Source organism: Zeus faber (assembly GCF_960531495.2).
Source record: "Zeus faber genome assembly, chromosome: 2".
Taxonomy (NCBI): Eukaryota; Metazoa; Chordata; class Actinopteri; order Zeiformes; family Zeidae; genus Zeus; species Zeus faber.
Genome location: NC_137189.1, coordinates 36,772,828 through 36,797,520, shown reverse-complemented (window position 1 = coordinate 36,797,520; position 24,693 = coordinate 36,772,828). Strand labels below are relative to the sequence as shown.

Sequence of the window (24,693 nt, the reverse complement as noted above, 5' to 3'; positions counted from 1 at the left end):
GAAATTTCAACTGCACCGTGCAAATTGTAATTACCCACAGAAATATCACTGAAAATAGCAATAACGAAGCCATTGTCCAAAAATCCAGTGGTCAAGGTCAGTTACAATATAAATAAAAAAAACGTACTGAAGAAACGAGACAAGCAACCAGGAGACGACGGACTGGGGAGAGCCCATGCTGCGTTCAAGTAAACTCTGAAAATTGTGCGTTTCAGAGAACCAGGAAACTATGAAACACACCCAACACGACTAAACTGGACCCTGTGTATTGCTGCCTGCAACAGTATTTATTATTTTCATTATTTTAATTTTATTTTTATTTTTTTGCAGTCAACACCACGAATGCTTTGTAATTCATAGGCCTATAAGGTAAAAATTAACCTTACTTGTTATCTTATAGTATCTAATTAACTACTTTTATTTTATCATAGAGCATGGACGCAGCTGAAGATTGATCATATAGATATTATGATTTGTTTCCAAGCTGATGATAAATATATCATATATAATATATCAATCTTAGAAATGTCCTGCGACCAAGTGACCCACGACCCCAAAATCTAGACCCGTCCGGCGTAAAAACTTGTACAAAAGGGAATAATAAATGTTACTACGTGGCTGGAAAACTTGATTCTGATCGGTCAACAGCAGCAACCAGCGGTCAGCTATCTCTGAATAACCACCGCTGTCTATCAATAACACCTGTTGCCACGGAGCTCGTTTCACGCAGTATTAGCTCTGCTGCTGTGGCAATTTTTCTTAGCTTAGGAAGCTGTTAAACCAGGCATACCAGCTCAAAAGACCTCATTTCAAATCAATATTCTGTCTCAATGTTTACTTTTATTTTAGTAAATAGCCGTGTAAAAAGGATATTGTCCAGCCAGATGCTCGTTATCGCAAAGTAACGCCTGACGGGGTATTTTGCGATAACGACTGGCTGGCCGTACATTATCCCTTACTTAGCAAACCCATATCAGGAGTAAAACCTTGGCTTTACACGTCAGCTTTCCATTCTGTCCATTGTTTTGAGTTTACCCGTTTAACATTTCAAACAGAGAATCATCAAAACAAAATTGATCAAAGCGTAGCATTTCAGAAAAGGCCTTTCCCTGACGCTAATGACGGGGGAGTCTGACTCACCGGACGTAGGTTTTTGGTATAAAGACAGCCACTGGGCAACTATTTCAGTCTGCATTCTCCTCCCCTTCAGCTATATGTGTGTTACCGTTTTCAAAAGACCCTGTTGCTACATGAAACAAGAACTCCAGCGCTAGAACCAAGTGTGGAGCTCTGGCTTTGCAAGACTAGGTCATCGATGATCCAGTTATGTTTGTTTTCACAGTCGACGTACGTCTTTTACTGTGTGATGTGCCCTTTTTTTTTTTTGCGGCTTTTGCCATTTTAATTGCCAGGGCTCGCCTCCCGTCATGCAAAGGTTCCGCCAAAACAAGTTCCCACCCGACACTATTTTGCCAGGCCACTGTCGCTGCATCCAGCGCTGAGTGCCACCCAAGACAAATGTGATGGGTTTAAAAAATACAAAACAAGAACAGAGCGTTTTTTCCCCCCCTGTACCAGAATGACAGTGGATTGAGCCAGACTTTTCTACAGCCTAACGGCTCTAATGACGCGGTAACGCGATTGCCCGCCTTTGTGTCCTAACAAGCCAGGTCATGTGTAGCAACCAGGGTAACCCCCGGGGGGAGGGGGGGGAGGGGTGTATTTAAAGACTGATCTGGCCAAAAGCCACACCTCGGGAGCCTCTTTGGCTAAAGGGATGAGCGGCTTCTTATGTCCAGATTTCTGTGACACGCGCTCCGCCCACGTAGTGCCGCCACGTTGCGGGGGTTGAGGGCACATGAGAGGTATAAGAGCATAAAGGATAATTGGGGGTCAATGTGTGAATGACAAATCCCTTGCCCCCTGTCCTTGTTGTGGGTGGATATTACAGCGTGTTAAAGGCGGAACAAATTTCCCTGTTAACCCTGGGTTAAAGGGTTAAATCCCGTAAGGGAACGCATAATGCGAGTCAACTACTGAAAAAGATAGTGGTTGTTTTTCCACCAGAATGCCAACATACCCATTATCATTAAGAATACAAGTTAATTTCTGACGAGTTAATTTTCCTCAATGATCAGATACACCGATCAGCCACAACATTAAAACCACTGACAGATGAATTGAAGTCTTGAAGTTGATGTGTTGGAAGCAGGAAAAATGGGCAAGCGTAAGGATCTGAGCGACTTTGACAAGGACCAAATTGTGATGGCTAGACGACTGGGCCAGAGCATCTCCAAAACGTCAGGTCTTGTGGAGTGTTCCCGGTATGCAGTGGTAAGTACCTACCAAAAGTGGTTCAAGGGAGGACACCCGGTGAACCGGTGACAGGGTCACGGGCGCCCATGGGCTCATTGATGCACGTGGGGAGAGAAGTCCAGCCCGTCTGGTCCATTCCAACAGAAGAGCTACTGCAGCAAAAATTGCTGAAAAAGTTAATGCTGCTACGATAGAAAGGTGTCAGAACACACAGTGCATCACAGCTTGCTGAGTATGGGGCTGCGTAGCTGCAGACGAGCATCTGTGGGATGTGTTGGAACAACAAGCCTGATCCATTGGGGCCCCACCTCGCACCTTCCAGGACTTAAAGGATCTGCTGCTAATGTCTTGGTGTCAGATTCCACAGGACACCTTCAGAGGTCTTGTTCAGATCATGCCTCGACGGGTGAAAGCTGTTTTGGCGGCACAAGGGGGGACCTACACAATATTAGGCAGTGGTTTTAATTAGTGCTCGATCGATGTGGACTTTTCATTGGCTGATATTTTGAGAGCAGGGTGGCCAATGGCAAATATATAATGCTGATATCATATTGTTGTTGTTTAATTGCATCTGATAAAACACAAAAATGTATTATTATTAATAATAATAATAATAATAATAATAATAATAAAAATAAATAATGAGGCACACAATTGCTGAAGTTAAATGAACATTTATTTAAGACTAATATATGTATCACCTAAATAAATGTAAAAAAAAAATGTAGGAATGAAAAATAAATTATTAGAAACTATAAAAATGAATTAATAATAACAAACGGCATCATATTAAAGTCTGATCGGGAAATAGAGAGTCTCCTTCATGGATTTGGGCCATTTCCATATGTGGTCCTAAATCAGATACAGGTCGGATTTTTTTGCAATGCGACCTCAGTGCGAACAGTCAAATCGGAATTCATGCGACTTTCACATCACTGTAGAGCAGGGGTTCCCAACCTTTTTACCCTCACGGATCGCAGCGCACAAAATGTTCACCGACCACAGACGCAAAAAAAAAAAAAGTACCCCCCGCGTTTCGAGAATAAACTCGGAATTCCACCCCCGACTTCGGGACCAGGGAGCAGAGCGAGGTGCACCACGGCTGCCCCCACCGCGGCACCGCCACCTCCACTGCGGCACCACACCGCGCCCGCCCTACACCGTTGGGCAGTGTATACAGGTACTCCTCACCGAACCACCCACCTGTTTAACGAGCGTTGGGACTTAGGACCAGCTCTCTGACCAGTCTGTGTTGTACACTGTGTACAATACCACGTCTGAGCGTCAAGCATCTCATCACGCATCACACATTATATACACTATATACATTACATATACTATATACACTATGTATAGTATATACACTGTATAAACGATGGCCACGCCCCCTTACCGTGAAGTAACACGGGTCCTCACTTATCGACCAATTCACTGACTGACCTGGTCCTAGGAACGGGAACTCTGTCGCTAAGTGAGGAGTACTTGTACAGCGCGGGAACCGAAAATAAATAATAGATAGACAAATAGACCGATCCAGTGAGGGGGCACTAAAATTGAAAAAAAATCTAAAATTGTGTGTGTGTGTGTGTGTGTGTCTCCTCCGAGGGGGCTATTGGGGCACAGTTGGCGCACATTGCGTTTTCATTTTATTTGACAAAATGACTGCTACTTATGGAACGAAACAAAAAAGCCCCGCGCCCCCGCCTGCCTTTACGGATTTCAACCGCCAGCTTGCCCGAGCACCTGCCCCTTGATGTCCATGGTGCCCTTTTTATGCGGCGCATTTATTTCCTTAAACCGTGAACGGCATCAGGGCAGCGGTATTTCGTGATCGGGAAGCCCGTGATCAGACCAGAATGTTCTACAATAGAATGTTATAGAATATATTCATAGAATATGATATCATAGATTATAATATCATAGAGTATCCTTGAATAGAATGTCATAAAATGTAATTTAATATCATAGAATGTCATATACTTTCATAGAACAGAGTGCCATAGAATGTAATTCCCGAGCATAGAATAAGGTATCATAGAATACTGTATAATGCTGTTAAATAGAATATCATATCATTGAGTATCATAGTATAGAATAGAATGTCAAAGAATACAATTGTTGAATAAAATATCATAGAATAGAGTATCATATTATAGAATATAATGCCATAGAATATACAGTATGTATAATATCAGAAATAGAAAACTATAAAAATGGAATATCATAATAGACTATCTACAGTATAGTAAAATAGAATGTCATAGAATAGAATGTTGTGAAATTGAATAATATTTGAATATAATAGCACCGAGCATATAGAGCAGAATATCACAGAACAGAATGTCATATAATCTCATAGAATATGAAACGATAGGGTGACATGTTGAATATTCACCCGTAAACAACTCGGTCTGCAAATGAGCACCACCACCACCACCACCTCCGTGCGTTTATTTATTTCCTTTTTAATCGTTTCCACTCCTCCCACTCAGCCGAGACCACCGCGATGAGTGGGGAGATCTTTTTTTTTGTTTTTAATGACATTTTGATCACATTATATTTGTCTATTTGATTATTCATCCGGGAGCGGCGGCGGCGGCCGAGCGTGAAAGCGCGGCGGAGGAGCTGGCTCAGGTGCGGCGCGGGGTTTGCCAGGAAGCCCTTAGCTCTGCCCGCGCATAATGAAATGTCGCTGTAATCCCGTGTTCCGATCCGACAACCTCCCAATTTAGGCCCCTGGCCTTTGGTCCGAGCGCGTCCACGTTTACACTCGCACGCGGCGTCCAAGCGCGAGGCGCCGGAGCCCCGGGCAGGAAGCGGCGGGAGGTTGGCTCGGGTCGTGTTCCCCGGGGATAAATATAGACGAGCAAGTAATAACAATTTACATTGAGCTCACCCCCACCAGCACCACCACAGTGGTTTGGCCCGAGGAGGTGACGATCAGTGGTTGAAGCCATTTGCATCTTTAGCACATGGTCACCTCAGAACAGAATTATTACATTACTGTTATTACTACTACATTACTTCTACTACATAATACAACATTACCATTGGTGTTACTACTACATAACTACATTACTACTACTACAGAATTATTACATTACTGTTATTATTACTACTACATTACTACTACTACTACATAATACATTACCATTAGTATTGCTACTACATAACTGCATTGTTTCTACTACAGAATTATTACATTATTGTTGTTATTACTACTACATTACTACTACTACTACATAATATAACATTATCATTAGTATTACTACTACATAACTGCATTTTTTCTCCTACAGAATTATTACATTACTGTTATTATTACTACTACATTACTACTACCACATAGTACAACATTACCATTAGTATTACTACTACATAACTACATTACTACTACAGAATTATTACATTACTGTTATTATTACTACTACATTACTACTACTACTACATAATACAACATTACCATTAGTATTACTACCACATAACAACATTACTACTTCTACATAATTATTACATTACTGTTATTATTACTACTACATTACTACTACTACATAATACAACATTACCATTAGTATTACTACTACATAACTACATTACTACTACTACATAATTATTACATTACTGTTATTATTACTACTACATTACTACTACTACATAATACAACATTACCATTGGTGTTACTACTACAGAATTATTACATTACTGTTATTATTACTACTACTACTACTACATAATAAAACATTACCATTAGTATTACTACTACATAACTGCATTGTTTCTACTACAGAACTATTACATTACTGTTATTATTACTACTACATTACTACTACTACATAATTATTACATTACTGTTATTATTACTACTACATTACTACTACTACTACATAATACAACATTACCATTAGTATTACTACTACATAGCTGCATTGTTTCTACTACAGAATTATTACATTACTGTTATTATTACTACTATATTACTACTACTACTACTACTACATAATACAACATTACCATAAGTATTACTACTACATAACTGCATTGTTTCTACTACAGAATTATTACATTACTGTTATAATTACTACTACATTATTACTACTACATAGTACAACATTACCATTAGTATTACTACTACATAACTGCATTGTTTCTACTACATAATTATTACATTACTGTTATAATTACTACTACATTACTACTACTACATAGTACAACATTACCATTAGTATTACTACTACATAACTGCATTGTTTCTACTACAGAATTATTACATTACTGTTATTATTACTACTACATTACTACTACTACTACTACATAATATAACATTACCATTAGTATTACTACTACATAACTGCATTGTTTCTACTACAGAATTATTACATTACTGTTATTATTACTACTACATTACTACTACTACATAGTACAACATTACCATTAGTATTACTACTACATAACTGCATTGTTTCTACTACAGAATTATTACATTACTGTTATTATTACTACTACATTACTACTACTACTACTACTACTACATAATATAACATTACCATTAGTATTACTACTACATAACTGCATTGTTTCTACTACAGAATTATTACATTACTGTTATTATTACTACTACATTACTACTACTACATAGTACAACATTACCATTAGTATTACTACTACATAACTGCATTGTTTCTACCACAGAATTATTACATTACTGTTATTATTACTACTACATTACTACTACTACATAGTACAACATTACCATTAGTATCACTACTACATAACTACATTATTACCACTACAGAATCATAACCTTATCATTATTATAACTGCTACATTACTACATTGTTCTTCTCCTTTCAGCTGCTCCCGTTAGGGGTCCCCACAGTGGATCATCTGCCTCCAAAACCTTGTGATCTGCACATCTCCCTCCCTTACACCAAGCGCCTGCATGTCCTCCCTCACTACATCCATAAACCTTCTCTTCCTCTTTTCCTCTTGCCTGGCAGCTCCATCCTCAGCATCCTTCTCCCAATGTAACTCTCATCTCTCCTCCACACGTGTCCAAACCATCTCAATCTGTTCTCTCTCACTTTTCCACCAAACTGTCCAACCTGAGCTGTCCCTCTAATGTACTCATTCTTAATCCTCGTAATACAACTTTACCATTAGTATTACTACTACATAACTACATTATTTCTACTACAGAAATATTACATTACTGTTATTATTACTACAATATTACCACTACTACTACATAATACAACATTACCTTTAGTATTACTACTACATAACTACATTATTTCTACTGCAGAATTATTATATTACTGTTATTATTACTACATTACTACTACTACATAATACAACATTACCTTTAGTATTACTACTACATAACTACATTTTTAGTACTACAGAATTATTGCATTACTGTTATTACTACTACATTACTATTACTACATAATACAACATTACCATTAGTATCACTACGACATAACTACATTATTACTACTACAGAATTATTAGATTTCTGTTATAATTACTACAACATTACTACTACTACATAATACAACATTACCATTAGTATAACTACTACATAACTACATTATTACTAATACAACATTATTACAACATTACCATTACTATTAGGGGTGTCACGATTCTTGAAATCCGTGATTCGACTATGCCGCTGTTAGACTATCGAGTCTTGATTTGTAAAGAAAAATACTTGTTTCTCAATAACTTACTTTTATTTGAATATTAAAAATGATAAATAAAAAATGTGAGAATAATTAAACTGATTACACTACTTTCAAGTTACTCACCAAAATAAGCGCAGAAAAACTGCTTTCCCAGAGGGGAAGGCTGGTGGTAAAAGTTACTACCGCTGTCTTGTCTTCTACGTGTACTGAAACGCCATCTGCTCCGTCATCAACTCCCACCGTGTGGCTGTGTGCGTCCGCCATATTGGATCGCTGACCGCAGAAGGCAGCTCACCGGACTCCCAGCCAAACTCCCTGAAAGCTGGTGCCGGACACCCCCCCCCCCCCCAACCCCAGCGCACGTCGCATTTGTTTACCGGCGTATCGTGGAATTACCCCCAAAATACGGGGAGAGTCGCCAACATGGTTGATTTCCAAGTTGTAAATCCAACGCTCATTTTCCACCAATTTTCGAATTTGAAACGGAATCGCGACACCCCTAATTATTATTACTACGACATCACACCATTATTAGTAATAATAATCGTAATGGTAATTATCATAGTGGCACTTTGTTGTACGTATCTTATTTTTAATTTTATTTAACTTACTTCTTATCCCTTTTTTGACGGTGTGTTTCCTGCTGTTAAGCCTGAAGTTCCCCATGACGATTAATAATGTTTTCTATTATCTTAACTTATATGATCACGTAAATACCACATTTTCCCATCGGATGATTTATTTACTTTTATTAATCGCACAGTAATTCAACGAAAACCCAAGTGACCACGAAACGGGCAGACGCCTCGGTTCCTCCAGTATCGAGTGATGATGCAACGCATTCTACTTAATCTGGGAGGGTCTGGCGGGCCGTGCCTCTGACCCAGAGCTGCTGTTTAACAACACAACACAACACAACACACACGCACACACACACACACACACACACACACACACACACACACACACACACACACAGACACACAGACAGGAAAGCCAAACCCTAAATCAATCCCTTGTCTGTAAAGCCCATGGCCTCACGAAAGGGTGACAGTTTTTGGGAAGCAACCGCCTGGATGGTACACACACACACACACACACACACACACACACACAAAATAAAAATGTTGTGTTTTGATAAATAATCCATATCCATTTTTATATTTTATATATATATATATATTTGGGTTGCTGCGGTTATCGGTGTTACCAGTGTTCATTACATTACTTGTCACTTGTCAATAAGACAAATCATTCGGAATTGAGCAGTTGCTCACACTGGTCCATTGTAGAATCAAAAGTACAACCTTTTGGCTGCAAACGTGGTACGGCGACAGGGTGTGGAATATTTCAAAATATATCTGGCACAAATATAGAGACGCTTCTTTCCAAAATGACCATTTGGCAGGCATGCACAAAAGAGAGGACACTTATGTTCTTCTTTAATATACTAATATCATCATATAAATTAACAGTATATAGTGATATATTATATCAATAGTAATATTTTGTACTAGTGTATTAATATATTAAAGACCCTCTATATTCAGACAGGAGGAGTAGTGAAGTAGAGCATCTACAAATGTCTCTCTCTGTCCCCCCTCAGACGCCTATCCTGTGTCGGAGGTGGTCTACACGTGGACACAGGGGGCCGCCAAGTCGGTGGTGGTGGCGGAGGATGGCTCCAGGCTGAACCAGTACCACCTCATTGGCCAGACCGCCGGCACCGAGGATATACACACCAGCAGAGGTGTGTGTGTGTGTGTGTGTGTGTGTGTGTGTGTGTGTGTGTGTGTGTGTGTGTGTGTGTGTGTGTGTGTGTCTGTGTGTGTGTGTGTGTGTGTGTGTGTGTGTGTGTGTGCGCAGTGGTGTAATCTAGTTCATTGTAGTGGGTACGTATACTGTGATGATTCCCTCCCAGCGGGATGATAGAGAGGTAAGAGAGTGACTGTGAAGGTCTCCCAATTTTGCATGGGGCTCTTTTTGTTTCTTTCAATCAGGAAATGCAGTAAATACATTTCTTTTAAACCACCTCCTGCCTTCTCACGGCAGCAAAGCAGCTGTCTGCAGTCCGCTGGTTTGGAAGCTCTGCTTTAAGGAGGTGACGCACGGGGCTTCAGTGGAGCGGAGATGATTCTCCATTACGCATTTATGCTACTGCTGCACCTGCCCGTTTTAGGAATTATCAGTCTTGAATACATTTAAAACTTAAGTTATGTGGGGGGGGGGGCACGTGTCTCATCAGATTTCAGATTTTTTTTATATTTTTATTTTATTTCATTTTTATTTTATTTTTTTATAACATGTAATTATGACCATTTTGAGTCAATCGTATTCTTCTTATTATGTCATAAAGTCACACACCCCCTTTCCCTATGGTATTGGTTTCTTCCAAAAGTTCATAACAGCAGGTACGAACCAGAGTTGCCAAGTCTGCTTATAATATGCGACTTTGGGCTTTGAAAGTAGTTCAAAACGACGTTATACTAAATAAATAATCTATACAAAGGGAACATTGTTCCCTGTTAACGGCGCACACCACCATGGTGCCGACCGCTCGGACCCGCAGTCGACTGGACTTCTCCGTGCGTAAAAGCCAGGTCAGATACAACAGAGGGTATAAAGTGTCTCCAGTCTGTAATCTGAAATAAGTGAAATAACAGAAGTTCACAACACACACACACACACACACACACACGTAGAGCGAGGGATGGCGCTGCTTGATGTCACACTAGAGATGGGCGGTTTGATTATTTTTACTGACTCAGGTTTGTATGAGTAACTCACTAAAGAGAGTCTGAGTGATTTCCATGGCACGGAAATGGTGGGTGAGTGGGTGAGTGGGTGAGTGAGTGACCTTGTGCAGCCCGAGCCGGACCTTAAAACAAGCGCCAAAGCGTTTTGTTTTTTTTCTCTCAGGGCTATAGTTAAATACCAGAGTATGAAATACACAATGACAATCGGGTGGGGTTCAACTTTTTCTGAGAATGAATGTGAGAATGTTAGTGGCCCCAATAAATCTGCTATAAAAACACATTTTTCGCTTTGTTTGGAAAACAAGATCGCTCTGATCGCGCCTTCAGCGGCGGATCTGCTCCATGGAGCACCATGCTCAGCTTAATGGTATGGTCCACTTTAGGGGTGACTGAAATGGTATTACATGATTCTTCCAGGCATGGACATGAAATATATTGTAGTCTTTACAAATACAGGCAAGAGGGAAAGATATATGTTTTGATGCCCCCGACCTGTTGTTTTTTACCTCTTTTGGAGGGGGTCCAAGTCTTAATCAGGTCAGTCTTAGTCAGACCCCCCCTTTAATTAAAACTATGGTAAACACAGTAATTAACTTGATACATTTCCACAAAGACAGTTAATAGAAGAACTGTGAGTGTGAGTGACACGGGGAGCGAGTCAGTGGATGAGTTAGTGGAGACGAGGACTTGTCACTCCCGAGTCAGTGAAAAGAGTCGTTTGGTTCAAAGGATTGGTCAAAACGTCGCGCATTACCGTGCGACGTGGCCCGCGGAGCGCGAGGATGGAGGAGCGCGGCGGAGGCGCGGACACACAGGGCGCAGCCTCGGCGCTCGCTCAAGTCGAATGTGTTGCTCATATACTGAACACCGGCGTATCAACCTGAGAAGAGCAACGAAAGCAATTGTACACACACGCTGCTGATGCTCTATTTTCGATGAACCCACCCCGGGGGGTTTTATCTGGGCCAAGAAAACTCAGTGGTTTCCGGAAAAAATCCTACGACACTTCCCGGGAAAATTAAGACCAATCACAAAACGGCTTGCAAGCGCGTGCCGTTCGTTTACAAGTTTTGCAAGTAAGCATTGCAACATCATAACATATTATTCCCTGAATCGAAACAAAGCAAACGAACCAAAGGTTGGAATACGGCAAGGTCCCATGCAAAATTTATTTTATTGCAGTTATACTCCATATTCACGAAACAAAATCGCTGAAGTGAAAACCGAGGAACAGAATGTCACAGATTATCATAGACAAGAATATAATTTTATAGCATAGGAAAATAGAACGCCATAGAATAGAATTTAATAGAACAGAATACCCCAGAATAGAATATCATAGACTACAATAGAATGTCATAGAATACAATAGAATATTGTGGGTTAGAATATAGCTGATTTGAATATCCTAGAAAATAATACCATAGACTAGAATACAATACCATAGAATAGAATGGAAGCGGAAAAACTGTCTTAGTCTGCCTTTGCTCTTCCACAGCAAGTAGATGAAGTTCACGGGATGGTGGTGGAAGTGGGTGAGTGGTGGTGTAATCTCTGCGTATCAGATGGTCTGCGAAGGGAGGGTGTGGCCCTGTCCTCAACCCCAACACCACCAGCTGTCGTTGGACCACACCGCTCGTCCTAGTCAATGCTCAACACATTATTGTCAAATATGGCTGGATTGCCAGTTAGCTTAGCATTTATGGCTTCCGATCATAACATTGGACCAAAATGTGTCAAACGTGTATATCTGAATGCATATGAACCCCGGGTCTTTTCGCACATGGTTTCAAACTCCCCATAAATGAATGGACGTCCAGTCAAGTTGGTGGATTCGGCATGAAAGGCGACTTTACATTTCACGGTTTTCATACTTAGACACCACATGAATTGCGATCAACCGAGTGCACTCCCTCCACAGAGTGTACATGTTGTTCCAAAGGCCACCGCTCCAAACGCTTCCAACGGTTAGATTACATTACATGACATCACTGAGCGGACACTATTGTCCAAGCAAACTTATTCATACACTGATGCAGGCAGCCATGCAAGGCTCATCGGGAGCAGTTGGCGGTTAAGTTTCTTGTTCAAGGACGCTTCAGCACGCTACAAGGAGGAGCCGGGGATCGAACTGGCAATCTTACCACCGCTAGATGACCCCCTCTTACCTCCTGCCCCCCCTGGATTCACTTCATGATATGAACCCAAAGTTGTGGCGATTGATCTGACAATAGTTGACGCCGCGCCTTAAAAGTTAAGGTGCCCCCGTTCCAGGCGATACAGATTTAGCCCATTAAAAATATAAACAGGAAGAGTCCTCCGCCTCCTGGAGGAGCTTCTGGGACTTGAGAGGGAGGGGGCATTGGGTTGGTTGTTGTAAATCCCCATTGTTATCAGTGGAGACCCAAATTTCCCCTGGACACAGCTTGTGTTCTATTTTCTCTCTAGTTACCTCAAATTAACTCTGCGAGGAAATAATTTGCTTACGCGTTAAAGTCAACGCCGTCAACAAGTCTGAACGATTTCTTCAGAAGAAAAACACAGACTTTCCAGACTTAAGTACCTAATTTTGATGGAGATTCCATGCGGGTACAGATAATTATACATTCTTCTTTCGAATGGTACAATAACTGATATTTGTGTTGAGGTTGAGATAACTAAAGATGAAAAGATCATTTGACTTCTTGACTTCTGTAATTGCAGTCTCCTGTAAGATGGCTGACTCTGTTGCGAAACACATCACAAAAAAAACAACAAAAAACACGAGCCCTGGAGTGTCAGGAACAAAGAAGTTCTGTTCTTTGTAAAAAATGATACTGGACAGAAAGCGCTTCAACTATGATCAATATTGGACACGTGAGTTTACAAGACGGAGAACTCTCCGGGAGGCAAAGTCTGTGACTTGATCCCGACTTGACATTGTGGATTTGTCTAGATTGGGTTTTGATAGACTAGTGCTCGCTTTAGAGGTCAAAATGAGAAAACATGGTTCTATGGAAGTAGGGAAACTCAGAAATGTAAAGGAAGTCATTTGACGACTGATCTGAATTAATCTAAAGATGGAAGTTTGAAGTGCAATACTGGCATCCCTGCATCCATACAATCACTTTAAACTGAACTTTCCCCTCGTAGGTGTATGTGACAGCTTTAAGCCTGCCTGCGTAATAATAATAAAAACAATGGTGAATATAGATGCGGGCAGAAGTACATAGGGTCCAGGTTAGTTGTGTTATATACGTGTTAAATCCAAGTTCCTTGAAAACACATCATGACGCCATCATCGACGCCAATTACAAACTTTCAAGTTTCTATGGACGCAGGATCAGTTTGTGCTGTCGCTCGCCTTTACATCAGCATTACGACTAAAACAAGTTACAATTTTCGAGTTTCCACTGAACGCAGCACCATTCCACCGGATGAAACACTGCATGCCCCTCAGAGACATTTCATCAACTTTTTTGAACTTTTGGGACTAAAATAATATGGGGACCGTTCAGACCTAGTGCTCTGGAGCTGCGAGCGAACTCCATGTGCGAGGACACAGACACGGAATATGTTCTTGACTGTTTTCGACTCCTACAAACCGCACGAGTCTGAACAGAATGTGTTTATTTACCAAAAGGGCAAGAGAGATAAAATATCAAACGAAAAGCCCTTCCAACGTCAAGCAGGTAGGACGATACATGCTCTCTCACACACACACACACACACACACACACACACACACACACACACACACGCAGTTTGCAACTACTACAGACTGATGGAGTATAAACCACACACCTCGCACGATGCGAATGTGTGCCCAGAGCCACAATTTGCATGGATGTAAATTGGATGTTGATGTCACAAAGCTCCCTGCTCCACAATCTCCTTTCGCTCTACCGCCAGACCGGAAGTATTAGAACTATGGCTTGAACGGAGCTCGATCCCGTGTCACAAGGTGCAGGGGCGTGCAAGGAAGAGAATATACCAGAGGGGAGAGAGAGAGAGAGAGAGAGAGAGAGAGAGAGAGAGGATGTCATCAGGAGATCAGTGGATGCAGAGTGGAGGAGAGTGGGCGGCGGGGAAACAGGGGAAGAGTAGCCGCTCCCTCACACAAGCGGCTATGAAACAACACTTATCCCCTGCATGAGCCCGTAAGTGCACGCGCAGAACCGTGCACATGACGCCCCCCCCCCCCCCGCTACACCCACACACACACACACACACACACACACACACACACACACACACACACACACACACCCACACACACACACACAGACACACACACAGACACACACACATTCGGAGGCCCGAGACCCGGGGTTAATCCATCAGCCAACCACCCAGCGGCTTTTGCTTAAGAACATGACATCACAGATCCAGCAGCCAGGCAGCCAGGCTGGTTGGTTGGCTGGTTGGTTGGTTGGTTGCCCCCTTCCATCGTGGTGTGCATGTCTGTGTGCACGTGCATGTGCGCGGTGGGGGGGGGGGATTGGACAGGCGGGCTGTGACAAGTCGGGGGGGGAGAGGGAGAGAGGGAGGGACAGGCGACAGGGTGGGGGTGTTATGGGGACTGAAAGGCATCTGCTTAATGCTCTTATGTAAAACGCAACTGTAATACACTTCCCCCCGCAGATCATTATTGAAAGTGTGGACCCCCCCACCCCACCCCACCCCACCCCACCCCACCCCACCCCTTCTCTTTTCTTTTCTTTTCTTTTTTATTCTTTTTCGGGTTATTTGTACGTCTTTTGCCGAAAACCTCGGGGCGTGATTTTACGACCCGGCAACGGGCAGGTTTTGAGACGGGGGCCGGAGGAGTTCAAGAGTCGTGGACCGCCGCCTGTTTTGGCTGCTTCACTGACCGGCCGTTAGCGTCTAGACATGTCGAGCACGTGTGTATTTTCATATACATGTCTGAAAAAGTATAAATGTTTAAAAAAAAAAAGTATAACTATTAATGTTGGATATTTTGCATTCCAAACACCACCAAATAAAACGATGACGGAGGAAGCGGGGGGATTATGGAAGGAGCGTTGGCAAATATCTTAGATGCTAATGAAAGCTCGCAAAAGAGTGGTCTGTTCACAGATGCAATATCTATTCCGTTTAGTAGTGCCCACAAAGTATTTTGGCAAACCAATCAGCTTATCTGGCTGCCAGGCTGGATTTGCGAATGCGGTTTGTTAAGTACTGCAGAGGGTGTGTGCAGAGTGAGCTTCCGACGGCGGAAAATAGCACAAGTAAAAAAAAAACAAATTTCACCGCAGCATTTGTCTGCAAATTATTTGACGATAATTGTCATAATGTTAATATTATTAATTAAGTTACTTACTCCTTTTTTTTTTAATTGATATTAATCTTTTATAATAAGGATGATTTTTTTATTATTTATTTATTTATTTATTTATTTATTTTTAGTTATTTTATTATTATTATTATTTTTTTTATCACTGTTGGTACATCACAAGTTGTAAATCTTTTAAACAATGAGACTCGACTCCGTGGTCCAAACCTGCCGACTCACGCTCCCAATGAACTTCGGGGATTCCAGTGACATTATCATGACGAGTGTCCACGTCGAGGTAGCAGGGTAAACCGTACGCTACGGCCCGCTGCGCTTTTGTAAATATTTGTCTCTTGCGTACGACAAACAAAGGACTGTATGGGACTCATATTGATCTTTGGGCCATTGAACAGCATTTCTGTCTACTTTTCTGTGATGCACAGCTTGGCCAAATCCAGCCTCTCTCTATCGGCGGCGAACAGCTGACAGCTCTGCAGACACCCGTCACCCCTGGGCCAAAACCACCACGTCCGCCACGTCATTTTGTCGATTTCTCAGTTTGCGACGCGCTACGGAACGCAGCGCTCCCCTGACTTTCTATCACCGAAACTACAAATTGTGGAACGTGTCAACATTTAATGGGTTGCAGTGGACCTTTGCTTTCATTTTTAACCTTTTGCTTTTCATCACATTCGCATTTGGGGTCTGTTTGTTCACGAACGTAGTTGGATTCGTTTGTGAAATTGTTGTTTGTATTTCACATTTGTGGAGATTCACACGGAGATTTACGGGCACGAGGACCCCCCCCCCCCCCCCCCCGAGGCTACCTGAGCTGCCAGGCCAGGTGCCCAACTTGAATAACGCAAATACAACTTGAGCTGCCCGGCCAGCTGCCTGACTAAAATAACGCAAACACAACTGAAATATAACGAGGAATCCAGAGCAACCTCCCAGCTTTGAAGTAACAGTCTATTCCTGGGCTTGATATTTGTTTTCCTGCTAGAATGATAATATGTTATTTACATAAGTGTGGTTTAATTTCTTGTAGTGAAAAGGCAGTCCACGTTCGGACTGCACATCAGTGATTTTATTTGACGCCTGCCAGGCTTGGTAATTCTATATTTTCACTAAATACATCTTTTGAACAGATCGCTATGGGAATCTACGCTCCAGTTTACACTTTGCGCCCGGAAAAAATAGAGCCGAGGCGTAAAAAAAAGTGAGGGGTTCAGGAGCCTTGCAGGCACGCCGCTTTCACGACGCTTCTGCTCGGTGTGACCTTCCATATCGACTGACATGGCAGCGTATCTGAAGCGCTTTCGCGACGCCGTTGGAACGCTGACGCGTGGCTTCTGTTGTGGCCCAAGGGTTAGGTCTGGTCTTAGCTTGCTAAGTCTCTGGAGTTTGCTGATGACTTTCGGCATCAAGGTGGAATTGTTAACTTTTTAAAAGTTGTCGCTGTGTCCTTTTTGCCCAATGACTTAAAAGACAAAAGATGTAATTTTTAAATGCAATACTGGTGTTGTTGCATCCGTACAACGATATTAAACTCAACTTTACCCTCCTAGTTGTATGTAACATGTTTTGCATATCTGCATTTCTACAATAATAACTAGTAATAGTAACAATGACTGCTGACTAATAATAATTATAATCATAATAATAATAATCTCACAGGGAGGCAGAACACTGTAGTAAATAGTTTGATTGTGACTTAACATTCTCTGTTTATTTAGGGTTATGTTGTGATAGACTGGTGCTCCCTCTAGGGGTCATAAATCAAGCATTGTTTCAGTAGACTGATTTAACTATACAGTATACGTTATAACATAATGTTATCTATGTCTTCCCTATTCCCTTGATGCTTTTTCCTGTGTGTACCAAACACAGTCTTCACCGCTACATAACGACGATGAATGCAGGTGCCTGTCTCCATCTCGCCTCCTGAGCACGGGAAAGTAATTGCTTGTTTAGTCATCAAGGACGTCAAGATTAATTTACATAGAACCGCAGTCTGGTTGATAATGCAGGGCTAGTTTATATGCAGCGTACACAGCGACCATGTGAGGTCAGGCGAGTCATAACTCATTAGTTTCTACACTTCACACCTGAACTTTTTTTAACTTCGTTACTATGGATGTATAAGAAGAAATAGCAGTCATACCATATTACTCTAAAGTGAGAGTAGAGGAGGGAGGAATTTGCGATTCAAAATAATGTCGGCATTTAATCTGTTTAACCATTAATCATTTTGCTGAGGACCCCCTGGAACCTCTTGAAAGACCCCCCTAGGGGTCCCCGGACCCTGTGTTGAGAACCATGTCAGAGTAACCGTACGGATGATGCCTTGATGGACATATGAAAGTTCAGAATGGGAGGAGGGGTAGATTACGTCAGTCTTTCTATTTCCATTGCTAGACTTCTTAAGGTTATGGGGGTATCTCCATGTCGGACGGCTACAAAACCTGGAAGGCCCTTTAACAGTGGGAACACTTTGGAAAGTCTTTATTTTGAGTCGTGGTTGAAAAGGAAGGAACCCATGGGCTGTAAATGTCACTATTACCCTTAGAAAAGCTCTTGACTGTTCTGATCTACCTACCTACCCAGCCTGTCAGGCCGACTTACAAAGGTCCAGTTTATAGACACATACACTGCTTCTCTACTCACCAGTTGACCAGCATGGCGGCGTTGTTCTCGGAGATGAACGGCAGCTCCGCGCAGACCCTCTGAAATAAAACTCCCAGGGAGGACAGCAGTAGGATCCAGCCCGGGGACATGGTCCTCCTCATTCCTCGCTCTCCGCTCCGGTTGGGATCCATGCATCAAGGGCGGAGTGCAAAGGCACTCTGTCCGTCTGGCTTTCTCCCCGGAGGGGCCTCCTTTCTCCTTTACAGGGAGTCCGACGGCAGATGTCGACGGGTTGGGGGTTGCGGTGGCGTTGTTGGCGGCGGCGGTGGTCAGCGGGTGAGAGGACGGCGGGGAGGGCGAGGCGCCCGGGACTCATGGAGGCGTCAGGGGGCCCGGGCGACGGAGGAGCGGGAGTCGGGAGTGTTGGCAGTGGAGGGGCTGGAGCGGAAGTCCGGACGGAGGCATGGCCGCCGTAGGTGGCTGTTCGCGGGTCACAGCTTCCCGGCTGGGTCTCTCTTTAACCTACAGACTTTTATTTTGAAAAGAAAAAAAAAAAAGACTGATTTCAGTTGCCTTCGGTTGTCGCTTCTCAAAAGGTCCGGTCCAGGGCCGGTTTCCGTGGCGGCGGTTCAACTCCTGTGACCGCAGGTGGCGGGTCACTGCCTCCCAGCTGGGTCTCTCTCCAAACTGTGGACTTTTATTTTGAAAGAATGACGATGCGTGTCAAAAGGTCCGGTCCAGGGTCGGTCCAGGGTCGGTTTCCGTGGCTACGGTACAGCTCCTGCTACCACCAGCAAGTGGCGGTTTGTCGTACACAGTGTCTCAGCTGGGTCTCTCTCCAACCTATGGACTTTTATTTTGAAAGAAGAAAAAAAAGACAGATTTCGTTTGCCTTGAACCGCCGTGTCTCAAAAGGTCTGGTCCAGGTCCGGTTTCCGTGGCAACGGCTCGACTCCTGTGGCCATAATTCCAAGCCAGACAGCGGAAAAGAGGACAGAAAGAAAAATAAGAAAAAACCCCGGGAAAAGGGAGGACGAAATGGTGGAAAAAGATAGAGAAAGTAAAAAAACATCCACACCGGTTATCCCCCCTCCATCCCACCAGTGAGCGAGAGGCAGAATGTCTGTCTCGGCAGACAGCGTGTGTGTGTGTGTGTGTGTGTGTGTGTGTGTGTGTATGTGTGTAGTCGAATCGGAGAATCGCGACCTGAGTTTTGACTGTCGGGCGAGTGGGTGTGTGTAAGTGTGGGAATGTGTGTGTGTGTGTGTGTGTGTGTGTGTGTGTGTGTGTGTGCGTGTGTGTGAGGGGATTGACAGAGTGGGCAGGGCTTAGCGGCTCTCTGTTCGGCTTCCCAGGACAACCCCCCCCCCCCCCCCCGTCTCTCTCTCTCTCTGTCTCTCTCTCTCTGATGGTAGGATACAGATTGTAACCAGGGATTAGGGAGGGTCAAAAATCAGATTTTGCCCAGAGAAAGCCTCATGTATTACTTTGTGTGTGTGTGTGTGTGTGTGTGTGTGTGTGTGTGTGTGTGTGTGTGTGTGTGTGCGTGCGCGGGCCTTTGCGAATGAGCCAGAGAGAGAGAGAGAGAGAGAGTGATAAAGAAGGAGGAGTGTATGTGCATGTGTGCGTTAGTGTGTGACTGGAATATCGTCAGTGGATGTTTCATAGTTGTAGCAGCGCATGCGGTCGGGGGGAAAATGCCGCCGAGTGAAGGGGGGTGGAGGGGGGTGGAGGGGTGGAGGGGTGGAGGGAAGGATTTTTTTTTTTTAAGCCTCAAATGCAATCTTCAGCTGGTTAACAGGATATTGTCCTCCACCGCCCTCCCCTCCATCCGCCCATCCGCCCATCTCCTTCTCTTTCCGCCCCGTCTGTTAACTTTATATTGTGAAATTTCAGACAATTAACTCCATAATAATCTCCTCTCCTGTCATATATATATTTTTTTTTTTGGACATTGAATTTGACGCTCACCACAGAACCAATTTTATTATTATTATTATTATTATTATTATTATTATTATTTATTTATTTTTATTATTGCTATTAATAATAATAATAATAATAATAATAATAATAATAATAATGTTTTTATTATTATGATTATTATAATTATTATTAACAGTAATAATAATATAATCATCATAATCATCATAATAATAATAATAATCATCATCATCATCATAATCATCATCATAATAATATTGATTCATACATTCATTACACCTTTATTTATTCTACAAACTCATTGAGGGCAAGCCCTTATTTACAATGATGAAGAGAGTACATCTGAATAAATGGTTAATTACACACAAAAAAAAACAAAAAAACCCTGTTTAAACACTTACATTCATGGCCGTAGCAGTTTGCAATCATGGACCTAAATTGACCTAAAGGTATAATTGTGTTAAGTTTCAATGTTACAGATACTAAAGCAGTTTTTTCTAAATGTAGTGTTGGCACGCGGGACCAATTATTTGAGTGAGTTGAATAATGACTATAGCTCCAATTTAATAATGAGGTGAAATATGATGGTAAGGTACTATTTAGGGCTTTCTTAATGAATAAAAAACAACGCCTGTCCACCCAACCTTTTCATATAAGATGCAGTGATGGGCGGAAGAACTAATTATGGGTCTCAATGGTTTAAGACGGCTGGAAACCTAGTCCAGGCTTTCTTAATATACTGTATATTCACCCGTTCACTGATGCAGCAGCAAAGAGGGGGGGAAAGTTATACATTATATAAATTGGATCAATGATAGGTATACATTTTTATATATTTTACTCCCACCTCCCACTGTTTGAGGGGGCAAATCCGGACTTTATATCTGCTTTGCTGCCGTCGGTTTATTCTGATTATGTTATGAGCTTTTTTTTTCCTTTTTTTTTTTGTTTTTTAGGGCAGTACACGGTGATGATGGCCCACTTCTACCTGAAGAGGAAGATTGGTTATTTCGTCATCCAGACCTACATGCCCTGCTTCATGACCGTAATCCTGTCGCAGGTCTCCTTCTGGCTCAACAGAGAATCCGTCCCCGCCAGGACGGTGTTTGGTGAGGAGTCAATAGAAATGTCCAATCTTTACTAAAGATCTTTTCTAAAAATGAGATGAACTGAAACGTGTGTTCTCAAGTAGAATGGGGAAAACTGGGTGATGCAGTATATCGTGATACGAGCCTCGATAACGGTTATCCTAATATCACAACATAATTACATTTTGTCGTTTAGGTTGCATTACAGTAAAATGATGCAGTGAAGTTATGTACATTAAAGTAAGGCAGTTTTCTCGACAGACTCAACAACAATCATTGTATTTGATCACCCGGCCCTAATATAGTCAGATTTTTGGGTAGCTTAGCTCCTCCAGAGGCCCTGGGAATCCCCCCGTTTGATGCTGTGTTAGGCTGAAGGAGCTAACTCGTGTAAACAAGGAAAGAAAAAAAAAAATCATTGGCCTATTTTATCTTGGGCTGGAAGACAATGTTGTATTAACCTTCCAGCGGAGACGGGATTCCGCAGAATCGGGGTTTTTTAATCTTTATTTATCTAAACAGCTTCACAGTGAGACCGCATCGCTTTACGGGAGCGGCCCAGAACAATGGGCTTTAATCAGTCAGTTGTTGTCTATAGCAGGCGGTCCCCAAACTAAGCCCAGGCGGAGGACCCCCCACCTCCAAAAAGAGTTCTTCACACTTTGGCTGTGGGGATACTGTCTCGCACCAAGGAGTGATGAAAAGTGTCACCCTTTTGTCATTCGACTTTTTGCGAGTGACTCAGCGCAAATATTTGACCGGTTTTCCGTTTTCAGTTTTCGTTCTGGTGCATGAGTGACGCAGTCAGTGGACAATCGGTTTTGGGTGTAATCGCCTCTGCTAGGGGCTACGGGCGTGACTCAGGGCTCTTGGGTCTTTTCTTTCGAGGTTGGAGTCTCGGTTCGCTGTTCAGCCTGTGTGACCGGCAAAAGAGTCGTTTGCGACTCTGTGACTTCAGCAAGAGTGAATCACAAGCCATTCTAAAGAATTGTTTGCTACGAACAAATCGTATAACATTCTATCATTTCAATACAGAATGTTAGCTTTAACCTTGCTTCCTCTTTGTGTCCAGGGGTGACCACAGTGCTGACCATGACCACGCTCAGCATCAGCGCCAGGAACTCCCTTCCCAAGGTTGCCTACGCCACAGCCATGGACTGGTTTATCGCCGTGTGCTACGCCTTCGTCTTCTCCGCCCTCATCGAGTTTGCCACCGTCAACTACTTCACCAAGAGGAGCTGGGCATGGGACGGAAAGAAGGCCCTGGAGGCCCAGCATCCCAAGGTGCAGGTTTTACTTTGATTAAGTACCAAAAGAAATGCGTTGCCAACCCCCTCATTGACTTGCATATTCATTGACTTGTATATTGTACTGTGAGTCACTAACTCCCAGAAGTGGGAACCTAAACTATGTGGTAACATTCGCTCCATCCTTCACTTGCTGAGACAAAGGAAAACACGTACTGCCCTCTTTTTAACAACTTCAAGTCGTTTTACAAACTTATTTTACCCCCTTCAGAGGGACAGACAGAAACATCTGAGCTTCGTGAATTGAGAGTCAAAAGCGGCTTAGCTGTGTGTTCTCAGTTACCTTTCGGGTGAATGATCTCCCCCATCTGCAGTGAGATCCTGCTCCATGACCGGTCCACTTAAGACTCGATGACATCTCGGACGACTTCAACAAGTGGTCCGAGATGTCATCGAGGCTTAAGTGGCTGAAGCAATTTGAAACCTAGGTTGAAACTGAGGCTCGCTATTTTTCGACCCAGGCCTTATCAAAATGTTGGTTCCCACCGTTTATAGCGAGTTTGTTGCACAACCTTTACCATTGAGAAACTTACCACTCTGCCGCAGCTTCTTACCGTGCTTGAATGCAGTCCAAATGTTTAGGCGTTAAAAACAACACAAAAACCCTCTCTTGGGAATCAGTTGTTTTGGCTCGGAAATGTGACTATAATGTGAATTGTCCCTTTATGGATTTAACCTTAATTTAAGGCTTAAACGTCTTCCCCATTGGACTGCATTCAAGGCCAGTGAGACGCTGAGTGGTAAGTCTCGCAGTAGCGACGCGTTCAGCGAGGAACAGTTATAAATGAGGGGAAGCAACCTTATTCAGGGTTTGGAGGATAGTGAATTTTCTTTAACCAGGAACAAAACTGTAGAGGCGGATGAACGTTGTCGGGCGAGTTCGCAAGCACAATAAACGCTGAGTCGTCAATCCGACTCCCTTTAAGGGGTTGAAGACGTGCCGAGGGTAAAGGCCTTGAGACCAAACGTCCTGTGTCCCCTTGTCCCATTGTGATGTGTCTCTCTCGCCGCAGAAACGGGACCCCATGGTGCTGTCAAAGAAGCCCAACAACGTGTGCTCGGCGGGCGTCAACTACACGCCCAACCTCACCAAGGACGTGTCCATCTCCACCATCTCCAACACCACGTCCGTACAGCTGCGCGCCTCCGCATCGGACACCAGGGCCCTGGACCCCAAGAAGACCTACAACAGCGTCAGCAAGATCGACAAGATGTCTCGGATAGTCTTCCCGGTGCTCTTCGGGACCTTCAACCTGGTCTACTGGGCCACCTACCTCAACAGGGAGCCGGTGGTCAAGGGGGTGGTCACCTCCACGTAATGCCGCCTGGCCCGCCTGCCCGCCCCTCTCTTTTCCATGGGGCAGGGGGGTATTTTCATTTTGTTATTCAGCCTGGCATATGGAAAAAAGGGAACTGGACATAAGATGAGGTCGATGTGGTGTTTGTGTGTGTGTGTGTGTGTGTGTGTGCGTGTGTGTCTATCTGGCCACCGCTTTGCCTAAGACACTCCAAGAACATGGTCGGACGAGGGTTGACCTACGAAGGAATGTTTGACGACACAACCAACAACAGACACAGACTACCGCGAGGGCCGCGTGTCAAGAGGGCAGCGGGGTCGTTACCGCTTTGTTTTTGTTGGTTTGTTTGTTTTTCTTTTGGCCTAAAAACTGCTTGATAATAGAGATACTGCTG

General features: G+C 43.1%; 2 protein-coding genes across 2 annotated transcripts in view; one reads left to right on the top strand and one right to left on the bottom strand.

Moving 5' to 3' along the window:
- Positions 1 to 18,751, bottom strand: part of LOC307227460 (gamma-aminobutyric acid receptor subunit beta-3-like) — a gene marked incomplete at its 3' end in the record, with an annotated part of 99,998 nt that extends 81,247 nt beyond the window's left edge. The window contains exon 1 of the mRNA XM_079996785.1: positions 18,702 to 18,751. Within this exon, the coding sequence (XP_079852911.1) occupies positions 18,702 to 18,715 (14 nt within the window). The 5' untranslated portion in view covers positions 18,716 to 18,751. The remainder of the gene's footprint in view (positions 1 to 18,701) is intronic.
- The window catches only part of LOC307227461 (gamma-aminobutyric acid receptor subunit alpha-5-like), a gene marked incomplete at its 3' end in the record, with an annotated part of 42,645 nt that extends 18,325 nt beyond the window's left edge, over positions 1 to 24,320 (top strand). Inside the window, exons 5-8 of the mRNA XM_079996786.1 lie at positions 9,610 to 9,753; positions 21,563 to 21,715; positions 22,767 to 22,978; positions 24,015 to 24,320. Of these exons, the coding sequence (XP_079852912.1) occupies positions 9,610 to 9,753; positions 21,563 to 21,715; positions 22,767 to 22,978; positions 24,015 to 24,320 (815 nt within the window). The remainder of the gene's footprint in view (positions 1 to 9,609; positions 9,754 to 21,562; positions 21,716 to 22,766; positions 22,979 to 24,014) is intronic.
- Between the last annotated feature and the right edge of the window lie 373 nt (positions 24,321 to 24,693).